Source organism: Marmota monax, unplaced genomic scaffold (genome assembly GCF_021218885.2).
Source record: "Marmota monax isolate L192 unplaced genomic scaffold, Marmota_monax_Labrador192_F-V1.1 WCK01_AAM20220418_F8-fsc00155, whole genome shotgun sequence".
Lineage (NCBI taxonomy): Eukaryota > Metazoa > Chordata > Mammalia > Rodentia > Sciuridae > Marmota > Marmota monax.
In genome coordinates this window covers 2,262,247-2,281,843 of record NW_026694554.1, presented here as the reverse complement: position 1 = coordinate 2,281,843, position 19,597 = coordinate 2,262,247, and the positions used below count along the sequence as shown (strand labels likewise).

Here is a 19,597-nt window from a genome sequence, read left to right as displayed (position 1 = left end):
AATGTTCTTAAAAAATTAGTAGAGTCACAAAAAGCTGGAACTCCTTCCTGATGTCTAGAAAAAAAAATAAGATTTTCCAAACTGTCCACTTGACACTTATAAGGCCATCTTTAGCAATATAACTTTCTTTGACAATTGCTACCTGTTTCACCAATTTGCTGTGGTTTTTAACTTGGAAATGACATTGCCAAATGGAATCCAGTTTAAAACTTTAATAGCTAATCCTGTATTGTCTCAGTTGAAGGCAAGTTGCCATAAGGAAGATATACCTTCATCAGTTCCGGATGCATGCTTCTTTCCAAACTGGCCATGATGTTCTCAGCTTTTCCTTGGCTGCTAGTTTCATCATCTGCAAATTCATTAAAAGCAGATGTTCTAAACCATATAGACCATTACTAATCACTTAAGAGAAATATCCTCTCTCCTACCCCATCCTCTCCTACTAGATTTATTGCAAAGAATTTTGATTATAAAAGCATAGGGAAAACTTTAATGGACTTTTGAAAATCTGCCATGAATTTCTTATCCTTTTTAGTCTGGTTATATTTCATGTGTCAGAGTCCATGCAACAACAACTCTTTAAAAAGTCTATCAACTTCTATAGTCACTTTTTTTTTTTTAGTACCTTGGATTGAACTCAGGGGCGCTGGACGGACCACTGAGCTACATCCCCAGCCCTATTTTGTATTTTATCTTGAGACAGGGTCTCACTGAGTTGCTTAGTGACTCGCTTTTGCTGAGGCTGGCTTTGAACTCACAATCTTCCTGTCTCAGCCTCCTGAGCTGCTGGGATTACAGGCATGCATCATGGCACCCAGCTATAGTCACTTTTAATGAAGAAGCAGGTCATCCTTCAAGATTAAGAGTTCCATATTCACCCTACACAAAGGATATTCCCATGATTAAAGATAAGGGCTTTACCTCAGTAACGAATCATTTAAAAATTCTGACCTTGTGCTGTTTCTACTGTCTCCTTTTTTTCTTGCACTAAACTGTCAGTATTGATCTGAATAATCTTTTTCAAAGTTATCAACCATTCCTCCATTTCCTGCTCAGTTTCAGCAGCCAGATAATGGCTGTACTTATCTAACATCTTGAGTTCAAAAGCATGACGGCGCATTTTGGGACACTAGAGGGGGAGAAAAAGAAGATATGCATTCAGTTAGCTTAGCTGTCCTTTTAATATTAGATCTCATTTTTATTTCTTTTTATACAAATGCATCAATAATTTTATGAAATAATTGCTTCTTTCAGCAAGGATTAGATACTCCCAGACAATGAATGACTGTATCATACATTATCTGTTTTGTTCCCGCAGGGACTAAACACAGTGGTATATGCACAAATTATTTAACTTATGCCAACTTGAATAAATATTATCACTTAAAGCCTTCTGGCATCCTTCACATTTAGAAAGTTAAACTACGACCACAAAAACAAGCAAACATTTTACTAGTTCTACCCTGCTTAAAGTTTTTCTTGCATATTTATAATTTTCAAAATTAGCTCTTAAAAGTTAAACCTTAAATGTGACCTGAAATAAACACAATACTTATTTTAGATCACACCATAAAGTGTGTGATCTAAAATGAGACACTTAATACAGACATACAGACACTTAACACATAAACACAGACACTTAATTCATTTGAGCATGCATGATGTCAAATAATAGCACAAAAGTTAGCTCAAATCAAATTATGACTCTCAGTAAAATACATGGAAGGGGCCTATGCTGAATACTAGTATACAAGGAAAATAAAAGCCACCTCCTTTACTCAATATTCAACATGCTCTTTTACTTTACCACCTTTCCTGTTATGACAAAAGAAATGACATACTCCCTCCACCCAAATGCCTCAGTACTCAAGAAAGGTTTATTAATAAATAATTTTGCACAGCATGGTCAGTATTCAAGAAGAAACCAATAAAGTTCCTCCTCCTCATCTTCAAAGCATAGGAAAAACAAGTCATAAAGACTTATATATTTCAAACTCTTTTGAAGAAAGAATCACAAATAGTTGATTGTAGAAGGACTACAAAAAAAGGTTAATTCAGACTAGGATCAATTGAGGAAATCCAGAAATTGTGCATTCTTTTTTCAGTTAAATAATAAAGCTTTAATTATATGTTTAAGAAGCACCTTTGGGTTGAGAATGTATAGCTCAGTAGTAGAGCACTGGCTTAGTGTGGTCAAAGGCAGCCCTGGGTTCCATCCCCAATGCCACGCACAAAAAACAAAAACAAATAAACACCTTCTATTTAACAAAGATGTTTATACTTTTTAAAAGTGCTTTGAATTTTTATTTTATTTTTATAGTTGCTGATGGACCTTTATTTTGTTTGTTTATATGTGGTGCTGAGGATCAAACCCAATAACCTCACACACGCCAGGCAAGCGCTCTACCACTGAGCCCCAGCCCCATCCCCCATTTTAGTTTTAAAAATTAAGGTTCTGGTAAACCAAGGACACTAACCTGACATCTCTTGCCTCCTAATCAGCTCAGTGCTCCTTATAGTCCACTGTGCCACCCTGGCTCTGTTATAATGGCTCCTCTCAGTCAGTTGAACTTCCTATTTGAATAATCTCTCTCCCTCTTTTCCCACCCTGTCTTTGTCTATGCCTCCTTAGTAATTCAAATCAACAAACATTTGTTAAGTCCTTCTGATGTGCATGGCCCTATTAATTATTACAGGAGATAGAGAAGCAAATAAGACATGGTCCTTGTAATACAAAAAGGAACGTTCAGAATGAATCTCAAATTAAGAGTGGGATTCATTTAAACAATAGAGGAAAAACCAAAGTGGTAGCATGAGGGAGGTGGAGCTTAGTTTTGTTTGGTGGGCATAAGAGTGAGGAAGGAAATATAAAACATTTCACAGTAGAAGTGGCATTTAAGCTAAGCTTCAAAAGATAAAAAAGTTGAAACTAGAACAGAAGGGGACTGTATATAGCAAGAAGAAAAAAAATGTAAGGAAAACCACATATACATGCCACTCCATGGAGTGCACAGCCTGGTGTGACCAGAACCCAGACTCTCTAAGAGGGTGCAGGGAAGATGAGGCTAGGAAAGAGGGTAGGGACAAGTCACTGTGGACCTTGAATGTCATGTGAAGAGCTTCAGATCTCCCTTTGTAAGGCAGTAAATCAAGAGCCAAAAGTTTTTGAGAAGACAAGTCAAGGACCATATCTATGTCTCAGAAGATGGGGCCAGAGCAGGACAACAAAACAGGAGGCAAGAAAGCAGGACTCTATTCCAGAGGATACAAGGGAGAACCAGACAAAGGGCAGTGCAAACTGAAAAAAGAAATTCAAGAGGCACTTTTGAGACAGATACAAAAGAACTTCATCAACTTTGAAATGAGCAAGACTAGGGCACTGAAGAGGATTCTCAGGTTTCTAGCATGGAGGTACTATTAACCAAGAGGGGAAAATGCAGAGGTTTTTAATAGATAACACACTTTAAAAAAGAAAATTACCTTGTTAGCCTTACCTGAACAACATCAATGCAGGCATCCAGGTAGATACAACCTTTAGATTCTTTTGAATTTTTCTCATCTTTATAGGAATTGAGAATATATGAACCATCAGGAAGTTGAGTCAAGTAAAAATACCTTCTCTTGAATACCTATATGGAAAAAAAAAACAGGAATGAGGGGCTAAGGTTGTGGCTCAGTGATAGAGTGCTTACCTCACACTGTGAAGCACTGAGTTTGATCTCTAGCACCACATAAAAATAAATAAATAAACAAAATAAAAGTATTGTGTCCATTTACAACTAAAAAAATATTTAAAAAGAAAACCAGCAATGATACCCTCGTCCTCATACACATTGCATTTGGCCAGGTTCTTTGAACTAAAACCCTTAAAGGGCTTCCTAGGCATTGTATCTGGACAATCAAACAACCATGAGAGCTTGTTAAGAATTACATTTTTTTTTAAACTGGGTATTGAACCCAGAGGTACTTTACCATTGAGCTATATCCCCAGCCCTTTTGTTATTATTATTATTTTTAATTTTGAGGCAGGGTCTCTCCGGGTTTCCAAGGTTGGCCTCAAATTTGTGATCCTCCTCCCTCAGCCTTCCAAGTCTCTGGGATTACAGGCATGTGCCACCATACTAAAACTTCATTCTTTTCTTTCTTTAAGATGGAGAGTGTCGATTCAAGTAATTTGCTCTCAGATAACCAAACATCTAGAGAAGAATTATCAATATTTAATACTTAGCTGGGCTTGATGGCACATACCTGTAATCCCAATGGACTGGGAGGCGAAGGCAGGAGGATTGCAATTTCAAAGTGAGCCTCAACAAAAGTGAGGGATTAAACAACTCCAATGAGACCCTATCTCTAAGTAAAATACAAAATAGTGCTGGGGACGTTGCTCAGTGGTGGAGTGCCCCTGAGTTCAATCCTCAGTACCACCCCAACCAAGAAAAAAAAATTTATAAAGCATCTGAATCACTGACCCTTTCACTATGGTATATTTTCCCCATTTAATTGGAAACCATGATTGGATCCTTTTAATTTGTTTTATTCACCACAAATCTAAGTTTATACACATACACACTTCATATTTACATTTTATTTGTATATCTTACTGCACTCATCTATGTTGTTCCAAGGCCCCCACTGCTCAAAGTCTAGCTTCTAGTGCACAGAGATATCCATTGCCTACCACTTGCTGTTGAATGCCCTGAATGCTGAGATTTGAATCAGCAGGCCCAATGGGAGCCTTGCAATTTGTTTGGAATTAGGAATTCTGAACAGTTAAAGAGTAATCTGCTACTACAACTCACAGAAAAGCCCATAGGAATGAGGAAAGGGAGGAAGACTGATTCCTTCCTTCTATCTGTCTACTCTCCCCTAAAAACAGAGTCCTGGAAGCTGATTAATGGGGTGAGAAAAGGAATTAGGAGCTTTCTGGTGAATCTAGAAGTAACAAACTACAGACTGTGGTAAGCATTTATCACAGTGAAAGGTAGAACTGATTCCAGTTTCAATTCCCCAGGATAATGGACCTAAAATCACTTCAGGATGGGAGTAGAAACAAAGACTGAAAAATTGACTCCTGGTGAATATGGGGGATATGCTTTCCTGTACATCTTGTCTTACTCACAAAACTTGGCTGGAAGATTTAAGCTTGCCATTTTTCAATCAGCCATTTGATTTTCCAGTATGATCCCTGACTATTTTAAAGACTTTAATAATGAAAAGACTATTATTTGGCAAGGTCATTTCTGCAAACTACTTAACTTCTGGCAAAGTATTTGAAGCATCAACAACTTGTTTCTCTATAATATGAGCAAGCAAAATATATATTAAGGGACATTTCCTTTTAGATAAACCAGTTTAAAAAGAAAATGTTTGTGCCTACTACTTTGACTAGTTTAAATATCATTGATTTTTTTTAAATAAATGGCAAAAACACATCAGTGTATGAGGAACACCAACAGGTTACAGACAGATAAATGCTATAGCTTCTATTTGTGGGATTAGCCATGTGGCCTAAATGGTTATCAATAGAAAGGAGTTTGAGCAAAAAAATATGAACTTGCATTTCTAATTAAGTAAATATTACTGTATTAAGATACAAACGAGGGGCTGGGGATATAGTTCAGCTGGTAGAGTGCTTGCGTCACATGAATATGGCCCTGGATTCAATCCCCAGCACCACAAAAAAAAAAAGGATCTGGGCAGAGTGGCACACACCTGTAATCCCAGCAGCTCAGGAGGCTGAGGCAGAAGGATCCCAAGTTCAAAGCCAGCCTCAGTAAAAGTGAGGCATTAAGCAACTCAGTGAGACCCTGTCTCTAAATAAAATACAAAATAGGGCTAGGGATGTGGCTCAGTGGCTGAGTGCCCCTAAATTCAATCCCCCGGACCTTCCCCATCCCCCCCAAAAGATCCAAAGGGCTGGGGATATAGCTCAGTTGGTACAGTGCTTGCTTCACATGCACAAGGCCTTGGGTTCAATCCCCAGCACACCACCAAGAAAAGAAAAGAAAAAAAGAAATGCCTCTTTATGGGGAATGGGGTTGTGGCTCAGAGTTGGAGTGCTCGCCTACCATGCATGAGGCACTGGGTTCAATCCTCAGCACCACATAAATGTAAAATAAAGATATTGTGTCCACCTATAACTAAAAAAACAAATATTAAAAAAAGATCCAAAGGATCAAACATATGTTTGGTGTATGTTTCTATCTTTCATGTATTTATAGACAACTTGAGTATGCTTTATATAAAATATTTTGGACCAAAGTGTTTCATATCCTGGAGTACTTTTATAAATGAGTTTAACACTTGAATACCCCTAATCCAAAAATCAAAAACCCATTGGGTTTAGGATCAGGAGTGCTCAATATGTGTCTCATATAGATGTGAGAATACATACATATGTTCTCATATTTAATTAATCTTTGTTTTAGTTTATTATAAGAAATCTACATTCATACATAAGGCAAATGTTAGTCATAATGGTGATTATATACGTTTTCTTATTTTCATGACAATGGTAGAAGCAGAAGACCCAAAATTACATATTGAGCTCATTTTCTTTCATGCCAAGCTCATTTCACCTGAATAAATTCATTGAGCATTTATTCTGTGCAAAACATTGCTTTGTAAAAGTTACCACAATAATTATGTTTGACAAAAACTTAGATATATTTTTCAGGCAAAAATTAATATTAAAAATATAACCCAATTAGAATTTGAATTATGATCAAATCTGAAACTCAAAGTCCATAACCTTCAGTGATACAACTGGAAGAACCACTTGTAGAATCCATAGCCAATAACAAAGAGGGGGCAAAAGAAGTTAAAATACAGAGCAAAACATTTGTGGCCCAGAGTCAAATTACAGTTTGTGAATTTTTTTGTCATGTACAGCTGCCTCACAAAGCAAAGAAGTTTCTCAGCAGTTGCCTCTTCCAATATTAGCAAAGCACATCATTATGATAGAGATGCAAAGAGATGTAAAATTACAGTAAATCACTTCCTGTATCATTCCAATTACATTTGTTTATTGACCTTTTTTTTTTTTTTTTGCAGTACTAGGGACTGAATGCGTGGTCTCACACATGCTAGGTAAGCACTCTACCACTGAACCACCTCCCCAGCCCCACAATTAGGTTTGAATATGACACTGAGGTAGGTAGCTCATGAATCTAAGGATACAGCATAATGCCTGAAAGGCCACTTGGAAAGAGAAGAGGCCTGAAATTCTTATGATCTTGATTCTCAGCCAGGGCGCCCTATTAATCAGCAGTGAAACTGTCCTCCAAGCTCGCTTCTCTCAAGTATCCTCATTTGTAAAATGATGAGATCATTTTTTTTCATGATCAAAAATTATTTCACTGAACTTGAACAAATAACATAGCAGCCTTCCTAGACTGGGAGACACCCACCCTAAATGATTGCTCATGCACCAGAAGCACATGGTTTTCACAGTAAGGAATAGTTGCTTATTTGTTATGTTTTAAGTACTAGGGATTGAACTCAGGGCAGCTCTATCATTAAGCTATACTCTGTTTTGATTTTTTTTGAGACAGGGTCTCAGCTTTGTTATCCAGGCTAGCCTTGAACTTCTGGATTCAAGTAATCGTCCTGCCTCAGCCTCCCAAGTACCTGAAACTATAGGAATGTGTCACTATACCTGGCTTAGGAATTATTTTTTAAGACATCTCTATGTAGATGGCAGAAAGATCAATAGAGGGAAGGGAGCAGTGGGTGGGGAAAGAGAAGGGGAAGAAAAAGTACTGGGGGGGGGCTGGAGTTGTGGCTCAGCATGTGTGAGGCCCTGGGTTCAATCCTCAGCACCATATAAAGATGAACAAATACAATAAAGGTATTGTGTTCAATTACAATGAAAAAATAATTATAAAGAAGTACTACGGTCAGAATTAGAATGAGATGTATTCCATACTTGTAGAACTATGTCAAAGTGGATTCTATGGTCATGAATAACTAAAAAGGATCAATAAATTAAATTTAATTTAATTAAAAAAGAATTCTCCATGTAGAAATCAGACTCTGCCCCAACAACAGATTGGAAGGACTCTTAAAATGTTTTCTTATTCCCAAATTCTATGATAAATGTTGGCTTTCAACTTTTGGGAAGCTTGAAAAGGTGCCCTTTTCAAAGAGAGGGGTATCCTAAATCTCTCATATGGAACTTAAAGGGAAATTGGACACATAATTTCCTGATATGTATTTTTTTTGAATTTCTAAGATACAGCTATTTAGAATACAGTTCTACATTATTTTTACATTTTAGAAAGAAGACAGGTATTAAAAATGATTGCTATGGAGACTAGTGGTAATTATTCTGTAGCATACCTTTCATCCTTAGGTCTCAAGTACTTTGTAACCAATAACTATTCTTTTAACCTTACTTGTGGATAAATATCATTAACCATATTTTACCTAACAGCAAACTGAAGACCAAGAGCACATTTAAGTTCACACAGCCAAGTCACTGATAGAACTGGAATCAGAATCATATGACAGCCACAAGCAGAGAATCTTGCTTCAACCCCCCAATGGCATGGTCAGAATGAGATCTAAAATGTGGAGAGTAGGAGTAAGAAAGGAAGGGGAGAGGTGGATCAATGGTTAAATATAAGTAATAAGTTTAGGCATGCTATTTCAAAATAAGGTGACTAAAAGTAACAGCAATGTACTGTAAATTTCCAAAAGCTAAAAGAAAGAATTTTGAAAGTTTTTACCCAAAAGTAATGGTAAATGTTTGAAGAGGTAGATGTGTTTAACTGATTTAAACATCACACATCGTAGACACATATAGAAACATCACATTACCCCATTACTATGTACATTTTTTAAACATTTTTAGTTGTATGTGGAAACAATAACCCTTTATTTTATTTTTATGTGATGCTGAGGATTGAACCCAGTACCTCATGCATGCTAGGTGAGCACTCTACCACTACTCCACAACTCCAGCCCACTATGTATATTTTTATGTACTAGTTAAAAATTTTAAATAAAATCTTCACCATAACCTGCCTTTGTGCACTGTACATGATCTGGTCTCAGCTTACTTCTTAAGAGTTTATTTCTAATCATACTGCTCCAGCTATACTGGCTTATCTGCTGTGCCTCAAACATCCCAAGCAAGCTCCTTTGGGCCTTTTTACTTCCTGTTCCCTTGGCCTGGGATCCTCTTCCCTGGTATCTCCACATGGTTCACTCTTACTTCTTTCAGGTCTTTGCTTAAAACTCCTCTACTGAGATGCTTTCTATGAGCACCTGGTTTCACTACAGCATTCTGTTTTTTCATATTGTGATCTCTAACCAAATACTCCTTATTCATCTCTTTTTTAAATTTACTACTTTTTTCTAGACCAGAAAGGTCCATATTTCATCCACGGCTGTGAGTCCACAGCAATGCCTGAACTCAATGAGATTTTGCAAAATGAAATAAATAATGAGTAATTCATCCTACAGCAGATTCTCCAGGGGTTTCATCCAAGAGAATGGTATTTCTCCATAGCACCCATATTCTTCTTTCTTCTCCTTCATGCTTTTATTATTTCATAGACAGTGAACACAGCTGATAGCTGACAATTCCTCACCCTTACTCAGTGAGGAACATGAATCTTGAAAAGTGGCCCACTCAGATCACCAGAAGAATAAAATAGGGAGGAAGCCAAAGGAGAATATTTTCTGGGATTAGGTGCTGCCAAATCTCCCAAAGGCCCTGATCTGTTTGGATAACAACCTCTTGAACCCTGTCTGGAATAGGAACAAAAAGACCTCTTGTTGGGGCTGGGATTATGGCTCAGTGGTAGAGAGCTTGCTTGGCATGGTGTGAGGCACTGGGTTTGATCCTCAGCACCACATAAAAATAAATAAATAAAGGTATTTTTTTTAAAGACCTCTTTTTCAGCTGCATCAAAGATGGAAGAAAGGCATGAAGTTAGAGTACCAACTATCCTCAGAGTAGAAAAATCTTTTTATCATCTTACATAACAAATCTCAAGAGAGCTTACCTGTGTTGTGTTACCTAGAGAGTGACTACGAATTGCTAAATTATGTGAACCAGAAACCCTAAGAAAGGATGCTTCAAAGGTGAAGAGGCAGAGTAGGTGAACCAGGAGCCATGTGGAAATGGGACAGGGAAAGCTACTTGACTAATGTCTTAGAACAGAATGGCAGGGATAGCAAGGAAAAGGAGAAAGCAAGAGAGCAACAAACATGCTGGGTCTCACATTGTTCCAAGCAAAGATGAAAGAAACAGTGGGAAGAAAATCCCAAGACTTACAACAACTGAGCTGCAGTTAATTATACCCGAATGTCAGGAACTTTGTTCTGCAGAAGAACCCCTACCACTAGGTTGGCAAGCTAATACATCATTCATCTCTCTTCATCATATCATTTTACATTCTTACCAAGTTTTAATATATTATGTAGTTCCACCCTATGGGAAATGGGGTAAAAAATGAAATAGCTTTAATAATTTTACCATATCTGGGCATTAGAGACTTTTAAAACCATGTAATCTAGCCCAATGCTTAGTAAAAAGGGTCTAACAATCATCCTTCTCATTGAGAAGACATTATTTTTTCAGATTTTTAAAAAGATATTTATTTTTTAGTTTTAGGTGGACATAATATCTTTATTTTACATTTATGTGGTACTGAGGCTCAAATCCAGTGCCTCATGCATGGTAGGCGAACACTCTACCACTGAGCCACAATCCCAGCCCCCAGATTTTTTTATTAACATTAATTTTTTAGAAGTAGTTAGACACAATACCTTTATTTTATTTATATTTTTATGTGGTACCAAGGATGGAACGAACCTAGGGCCTCACATGTGGTAGACGAGCGCTCTACCGCTAAGCCATAATCCCAGCCCCCTCAGATTTATTTCAGAACGTCATCACTCTGCTCAAATTTTCAATGATATCAATTCCTCACATGATGCAGGTTCACATGTCAGATCTGGGCATTCAAGGCCCTGCTGCAATACTACTAATAATATAAAATAACAATTGCTAACATGTACTGAGTCTTTGTCTTAGTCTCTGGCTAAGTGTTTTTTCTCATATCATTTAATCCTCATAATAATTTTGTGGTTGTTACTATTATCACCTCCATTTTAGGAAGAGAAACTGAAGCAAAGGAAGATACCAAAGGATCAAACAAATTTTATCTCCCATGGCTACCCATCTTCACATAACCCAACTGCCCTCTATATGATGCCTCCACATCCACCTTCTCCTTTCCTTTATTTTGTTATTTTATTTAGAGATAGGGTCTCGCTAAATTGCCTAGGGCTTCACTACGTTGCTGAGGCTGGCTTTGAACTCTCGATCCTCCTTCCTCAGCCTCCTGAGCCTCTGGCATTACAAGCTTGTGCCACCATGCTCAGTAATCATCTTCTCTGATCTGATTCCATTCCTTCAAGCCCTCTCCTTCCTTAGAAAGCCTTTCCTGACCCCAGATCACAGTAGTCTGAACTTCTATAGCACATGGTCTCTGTACCACCTTTAAACAATTAATTAGTTTTATTGTGTGTCTCACCTTCCCCAAAAGGTCTTAAGATTTATACATGATACTTCTATTTTCCACAATACCAACACCTTGGACTAAAAAGGCATTTGATATCCATTTGGTGATGAACTTGTTGATTCTTTTTTAAAATTATATATTTATTGTGATTTGTTATATACGATGGCAGAATGTAATTCATTTCATATTACACATATAGAGCACAATGATTGTACACAAAGTATTTTCACACCATTCGTGTCTTCATATATGTACTTAGGGTAATTATGTCCAACTCATTCCACCATTATTCCTACCCCCTGCCCCCTCTCTTCCCCTCCCTCTCCTTTGCCCTATCTAAAGTTCCTCCCATGCTCCACCCCCCATCACCATTATGAGTCAGCATGCTCATATCAAAGAAAACATTGGCCTTTGGTTTTTATGGGATTGGCTTGCTTAACTTAGCTTTATCTTCTCCAACTCCATCCATTTACCTGCAAATGCCATGGTTTTATTCTCTTTTAATGCTGAGTAATGTTCTATTGTGTATATATGCCACAGTTTCTTTATCCATTCATCTACTGAAAGGCATCTAGGTTGGTTCCACAGTTTAGCTATTGTGAATTGTGCTGCTATAAACATTGATGTGGCTGTGTCTCTGTAGTATGCTGTTTTTAAGTCCTTTGGGTGTAAACAGAGGAGTGGGATAACTGGGTCAAATGGTGGTTCCATTCCAAATTTTCCATTCTTAATAGGAAAAAGCTCATAGGGAACCATCTGATAAATGGTTTTTGAACAGTGATCAATGAATGCGGGAAAGCAAAACATAAAAAAACTAATTAGTGAGAAATCCCTTACCTGTAGTAAATGATAAATAAACTGTTTTGTTATCTCTAAGGGTTTGATATGACCTATCAAAAGTAAAAGAATTTTCTCTCCCTTTTTTTTCTAATACACATAGTGATGTTGACTTCTCAACAATTATGCTAATATTGTATGTGCTTTCTTAGGTAAAATCCTGTTTTGATTTGTTACTCTCCCACTGCAGAGGAGAACAACCCTCCTTTAACAGTCAAAGAGTAATTAAGAACTTTTGGACTCTGGATATATAACAAATGGCTCTCTTTTATGAAAATAAAAGAAAGGGCACCAGAAGTGAGTCATACATCAAGCAGTTGAACTTGCAACCCTGATAACATACCAACAAGGCACTTCAACATTTAATTGCTGAGAATGGGGAGGAGGGAACTAGAGGAATGTGATCAAGTTGAGCCAAGAAGATGCATAAAGGTGGGTGTCCCAGGGGTTAGCCAAGAATGTGCAACAATTTTTTAAAAATGAAAATGAAAAACCAATCTCAAGATCAAATTCTTCCTTATTCCATATATCATTATATCCCTAAGGGAAAAACATAGTTCTAAATACCAGAGGAAGGTCATTTCCAATATCATAGCTATTTAGTCCTCATTAAATTATTTCACTGATATGGAAAGTTGAATAAAGCACAGATGACTCTAGCAGCTACTTGGGAAAGAGAATATAAATGAAAAGGTTTCTCTTAAGACTGGAGTTTCTGCCTAAGTGATCATCTGTTCTCTATATATCTTACACTTTCTCTCCAATGTTTATCCAGGAATTGAAGTGGGGCAGTGGGGTGCACTGCCATTAACTTGAAACTACAAATTGGGAAAATTAATCACTATGATAAGACTTATCCTGTTGTAACATGAATAACACACAAAAAGGGCAATTTGCAAGGGCTGAATAAAATAAGACACTGCACCCGGAGCTTTTCCAAGAGCTGCATTAGGCCAGCATCCTTTTCCGTGAAAGAAAGTGTTCAGGCACCAAGCATTCTGACTTGTGGAGGGAGGCCTAGTGTTAGCAGCTCTCTTGTAGTCTGGCTTTTACAGTGCTCATTTCTCAGTCAATAAATGGGGTTACTCAGCAAGAACTTTTGGGAAAAGAAGGACAATGGTGCTCAGTATAGCTGAATAATTGACCAGACCTGAGAAAAAGGTATATTTGAAAAATATGCCATTATTTTTTTTTTACAGGTCAGTCCCCTGATACCCCCCCACACACTTTCTCCTGGAGCCCATAACCATCAACTTGAAAGTTTTTGTAACACTCTGTGGCAGGTACCTTAAGGAGGTTCAACTTTCTAAAGCAGCCCATATACAAATACTTTGCCTACATTATTTATATTGCATTATAGGCCACGTGTTTGCTTTCTCAACAGATTTAAAGTGGGAGTTTTTTGATTCCTTTTAATCAACTTTACTTTGCTGAGTCACTTCAGATCCTCATTTTTTCATTTTATTTTTGCACCTTCTCTCCTGATTCTATTTGTCCCTTTCATGCCATTACATTCCCTTAATTCTGACAGTTAAAATGTCCAGGAACTTTGAATTTGTTTATAAAAACAGTTTGAGATTGGTCCTATATAATTTTGGGGGGTGGGGGACAGAAAAGGGCTCCTCATATTGCTAAGAATGGCCTCAAGCTAACAATCCTCCTGCTCTAGCCTCCTGAGTAGCTGGATAGCATCATGCCCCAGCTTACATGTTTTGAAATTCAGAATTTGGTGGGGGGAATTAAACACACTGAGTCACATCCTGAGCCCTACTTACCTATCTATTTTTGGTAGGGGATTGAACCCAGGGGTGCTTAACCACTGAGACAGTCCCAGCCCTTTTTATATTTTTAGAGACAGGGTCTTTCTGAGTTGGTTAGGGCCTTGCTAAGTTCCTGAGGCTGGCTTTGAACTCCTGATCCTCCTGCCTCAGCCTTCCTGGCCGCAGGGATTTTAGGTCTGTACCACCTGGCCCAACTAGAAATTTTTAAATGAATAAGGAAACTAAAATATACAGCTCACTCTAAGAGGGACCAAGCTGCCTTGCTTTCATTCCCTTTCAACCTCAAAGGCATAGAACCACAGTACATTAAGGAGACTCAGATAAAATACAAAAGAAGAAATATGGCTTCCTTGGGCTGTTACATGCCTATGAGTCATGATTAACATCCAGATCCTACTGCAGCAACTTACTGTTAGTCTGCTGTGAATTTGTAGGAACTCTCAAAGCTTGGATTTTCCAGTAAGAAAACGTTCTTCACTCTCAACTCTGCCAGCTTTGGTCCTGTTGTGCTGGTTTCTAAAGCTTCTCACCAGTTTGAGGTGAAGGTCCCAGCAGGTAGGAGACTCTGGCTACACCAAGGATAAACCTGCTTCCAGCATCAGGAAAATTACTCAGATAATAGCACACCTGAGTCATCTTCCCATTTGCTTATGAGAGTTGTTAATATTCTTCTTTCAAAGATTGTCATGGTAGAAATTTCCTTTTGGCATGTCTCAAACTTTGTGTGCCCTTTGCTTCCATTCTGCCTCTGCTTGCCCAACAGTCAAAGAGCTGGGTCAGTGGCTCACCCACTAGTATGTTTAACTTCTCTACTATGCCTAAACCAATCTAGTCTTGAAGCAGGAAGAACTAATATGACTCCTCACCCTGCTCCAGGGTATGTGTGGGTACAAACTTTAGTCCCTTAGTATTCCTTGTCAGGATTCCAAGTTAAATTCTGACAACTGTAAAATTGTTACTCATTTCTAATACTTTGCCACATATCCTCCCTTATCTTCTATTTATACAGAAATAAAAAGTGGTAAAATTAGGAAAGTAAATACTTCAAATTCTAATTCGGATAATTTTGAACTCAGAGCTCAATTCCTATAGGAAAAAGCAACGTTGGCAAAACTCCCTCAGAAGGTTGGGCTGGATCTTCCCCTCATGCCCATTCTACCTGTGACAAACCTGAAATATAATACTACTGCTTTGGCTTAGAGGGTGAAAGGATCTCTGTTTATCTCCCAGAAATCCAAATGAAGATCTATAATACATATGGAAAAGGGTAGAGATAAATGAGATCCATAACCAGAGATGATTCCCAAAACTTATTATGACCTTCTTATTGCAAAATATACCCTATTATTTTTGTTCAAAGCTGTGTTGCCTCTGTGACCAAATTGGTTGATTCTCCTTTTCTTTACTTTGCCTATTATTTTATCATAAACAAGTGTTTTATGATAAATTCAATGTGTTTATGAATTATATCTTGTACACACACAAAAAGAAATAACTGGCTAAGGCCAAGTGTGGTGGTGCACAACTATAATCCCAAGTCGGGAGGCTGAGGAAGCAGGATGACCACAAGTTCAAAGCCAGCCTTAGGAATTTAGTGAGGCCCTAGGCAACTCAGTGAGACCCTGTCTCAAAATTTAAAAAAAAAAAATGGAGTGGATGAGGCTAAGTGATAAGGCATCCCTGGACTTAATCCCCGTGCCAAAAAACAAAAAGAAAGAAGTGGTCAAAATATAAGCAGCTAGGGATAAAAAGAAGCAATGTAAAGAGCCCAGCTCTACAGTGAAAAAAAAAAAAAAAAAACAATAATTAGCTAGAGACAAGTAGCAGTTGTCCACTTCAACTGGGCTATGTGGTCACCAGGTTGCCTTAGCCACCGCCCACTCTATGAATTTATGGTTCCTGTGTGGTCCCTCTAAGTGCTACATTTTTCAGGCTTGGGGACAGATAGTGCAGAAGCTGAACAATCAGTCTTGGACTAACTGACTATATTAGATTTGTATTGCTATTATAACAATTACTACAAACTTGGTGGCTTAAAACAACTCAGATTTTTTTAAGGGGTGGGGTTACCAGGGATTAAACTCAGGGGCACTCGACCACTGAGCCACATCCCCAGCCCCATTTTGTATTTTATTTAGAGACAGGGTCTCACTGAGTTGCATTAGTGCCTCATTTTTGCTGACACAGGCTTTGAACTGCGATCCGCCTGTGTCAGCCGCCTGACCTGGTGGGATTACAGGTGTGCGCCACTGTGGCTGGCAAAACAACGCAGATTTTGTAGATTACGAGGCCAACAAGGATCTCACTGGGTTAAAATCAAGGTAAAGGAGAAACCATTTCCACTTCCTTGCCTTTTCTGGCTTATAGAGGCTACCTTACTTCTTGATCTGTGACTCCTTTCTCTATCTTCAAAGCCAACTACATAGCATCTCTCTTTCACCCTGTTTCTGTTCTTTTATCTCTTTCCCCTTATTTCCTTTCTTGCCTCCTTCTTCAGTGAACTGGTTATTTTAATTCTTTTTTTTTTTTTTTTTGGTGGTGGTGCTGGGGATTGAACCCAGGGACTTATGCATGCAAGGCAAGCACTGCACCAACTGAGCTATATCCCCAGCCCCTTAATTCACTTTTGGGAACATGTAACATGTAAGAGAACATTGACAGGGTCCGGGGATTGGGACATGGACATCTTTGGGGGTTCATCGGTCTCCTTCCAAATCATTCAATCAGTTATTTCCCCAAATTATGAAAGCAGATATAAAGCATGTACATATTTACAGGAAATTGGACTTTTGTTTAAAATACATGGACTTCTAAAAAAGCTGCATGTAAAGCAAATTATAATTCAAAGTTATTAGAGAAATGATTTAAAGAATACTGTGGTGAATAATTTTGTAAGTATATTACTTTCCAAATGTCTTGTTTTATGAATCTAAATGCAGTATATTTACTTAGCATCGGGCTAAACCTTAAGTATGGGTAAAGTATTTGAATGTTTTAAGGCTGTTTGGGGGGAGTGGAGTCAAAAACTATAGAACTCAGAAATACAGTCAGATAGGAGGAATAATTTCTAACGTTCAATTGCATAGTAATTACAGTTCACAACAATTAATTGTATATTTCAAGATAGCCAGTAGAGATTTTGAATGTTTCTAACAAAAAAATGGTGATAGATGTGCAATTACACGACCCCTATGCATTGTATATGTGCACTGAAATGTCAATTGTATCCCATAAATATATACAATAATTATGTATCACTAATTTTTTTTAATTATACAACTATTTTCTGACAATCTTTACAGAATTATAATAACCTTCACACATGCATTTCTGAACCTGATAACTCTGGTAGAAGATATATGATAATGAAGACTTGGGGCTCACTCCACTAGTAAGCATGATAGTGTACTAGTTAAGAACAGAGGCTGGCATCCAGCAGCTAGCAACCATGGGCCATGGCCATTCCGGGGATAGCCTGGCTCCTGTGTATCACCTCCACTGCCCTGGGTGGCCCACGCCACCCACTGCTCCTCACCGAGAGCTGGCAGCCTGCTTCGGAACCCAGGCCAGGGCCTGGGCAGCAGTGTCGGCATTGAGCAGCTAAGAAGATAAGGTAAAAGTTCACTTTATAAACAGTGATGGTGTAACACTAACAACCAATGGAAAAATTGGTGATTCTCTGCTAGATGTCGTGGTTGAAAATAATCTAGATGTTGATGTAAAACCATCAGAGAGGGAACTTTGGCTTGCTCCACTTGTCACCTCATGGTTAAAGATCACATATGAGAGGTTAGACACAATCATTGATGACGAGAACTACATGCTCGATTTGTCTTATGAACTCACAGATCATAGTTGGGCTGCCAAATCTGTTTGACCAAATCTATGGATAATATGACTGTTCAAGTACCCGAGGCAGTGGCTGATGCCAGACAATCTATTGGTGTTGGCAGGAATTCCCAAACTACGATAACAAGAAATATTTTCATGAAATTTTACCTATTTTTATAATTCTTAATATAACTAAATGAGAACATGGCTGAATGGATTTATTATTATGTCTAGCTTTACCATTTTACTTCACTTTGTGTAACTACTGAATTTTATAGTATTAAATATATGCAATTTTTACTTTGGTTAAATTACAAAAGTATCAGTCAAATATTAGAAAATAGCTGATAATAATAAATATCTTATATATTTTGCCTTGTTTGTGATTAGTTACTTCAGCAAAATGTTACTACATAATCTTACGACTGCTTATTTAGAAGGCAGGTTAAGAAAAGGTAAGATTACCCCTGCTTAATGTGGGTGAAGGCAGAGATTTAAAATGGCTTCTCCAGGGTGTATAACCAACTAGAAAATTTGTACTAGAACCTGCATCTTATTATTTTAGGTTAGTTTTATGTTCAGATTGATACTGGAAAATTATGAACATCTTACTTTTAGCACTAATTAAATGGAAATGTGTGTGAAAAAATATTCACTGAACTGCTTAATTTCTAAGATAGCTATTAACTTTATAAATAAATATTTCAAAATCGATTCAGTGAGAATTGTTTAGTATGAACTTAGACATTATTACACTGTCAAGTTTGATGCCTGTTCTGACTAAACCAGGAGAACAAACTAAAATTAGACATCAAAAAATTTAAAAAAAGGGTAGAGGCTCGGGGACTGGGAAGGGGCCTGGGGGAGGGAGAAAAGAGAAGAGGGTTCAGAAGATAGATGATCGATACACAATATAAGCATGTATGGAAATGTCACAGTGATATGTAGTAATTTGTTCAATTCATATGTGTTAATAAAAACAAAGAGTAGAGGCTCTGGCATCAGATTACTTGATTCAAACCCCACCTCTAAAAATGTGGAACTGGGTGATCTTGGTTAAATTATTATATTTCCCTACACCTCACTCACCACTTGTAAACTAAAAATGATAATAGCATCTATTTGGTGGGGCCACCATGAGGTCAAAACACTCAGTATGGATTCCTGACACACCACACGTAAGTCCTCAATAAACAGGTCCTTTCTCGCTCTCCCCATTTATACTGGAGATTGAACCCAGGAGTGCTCTACCACTGAGCTATATTCCTAGCCCTTTTTTATTTTGAGATAGGATCTCACTAAGTTGCTAAGGCTGGTCTCAAACTTGCCGTTCTCCTGCCTCTGCCTCCAGAATTGCTGAAATTACAGGCGAGCACTAAGGACTTTGCTTAGGGTAAGAAGATATACAGGAAGCATCATACAATTTGGATTCATTATCTTCAGGGCTTGAAAATGAAAGTGAGAACTGGACATGACTACTAAAAGAAAAGCAGCAGGAAAAATAGTAAATTAAGTTAAAATTTGAGTCTTCCCTTGATAGACACCCATGGTTTTTGCTTGCAGGCTATTTGAAAGATAGAATGACCTTTAATACTTAATGGAAGTGTGAAT

The 19,597-nt window shown here is 37.8% G+C and overlaps 1 protein-coding gene across 3 annotated transcripts in view; it reads right to left on the bottom strand.

Annotated features, from left to right (window-relative positions):
* The window catches only part of Dock11 (dedicator of cytokinesis 11), a 186,108-nt gene that overhangs the window by 115,492 nt on the left and 51,019 nt on the right, over positions 1-19,597 (bottom strand). For all 3 annotated transcript variants that reach the window (XM_046420911.2, XM_046420908.2, XM_046420910.2), the window contains exons 7-9: positions 3,495-3,629; positions 952-1,129; positions 270-349 (exon numbers count right to left, since the gene is read on the bottom strand). In XM_046420911.2, coding sequence (XP_046276867.1) covers positions 270-349; positions 952-1,129; positions 3,495-3,629 — 393 coding nt within the window. The remainder of the gene's footprint in view (positions 1-269; positions 350-951; positions 1,130-3,494; positions 3,630-19,597) is intronic.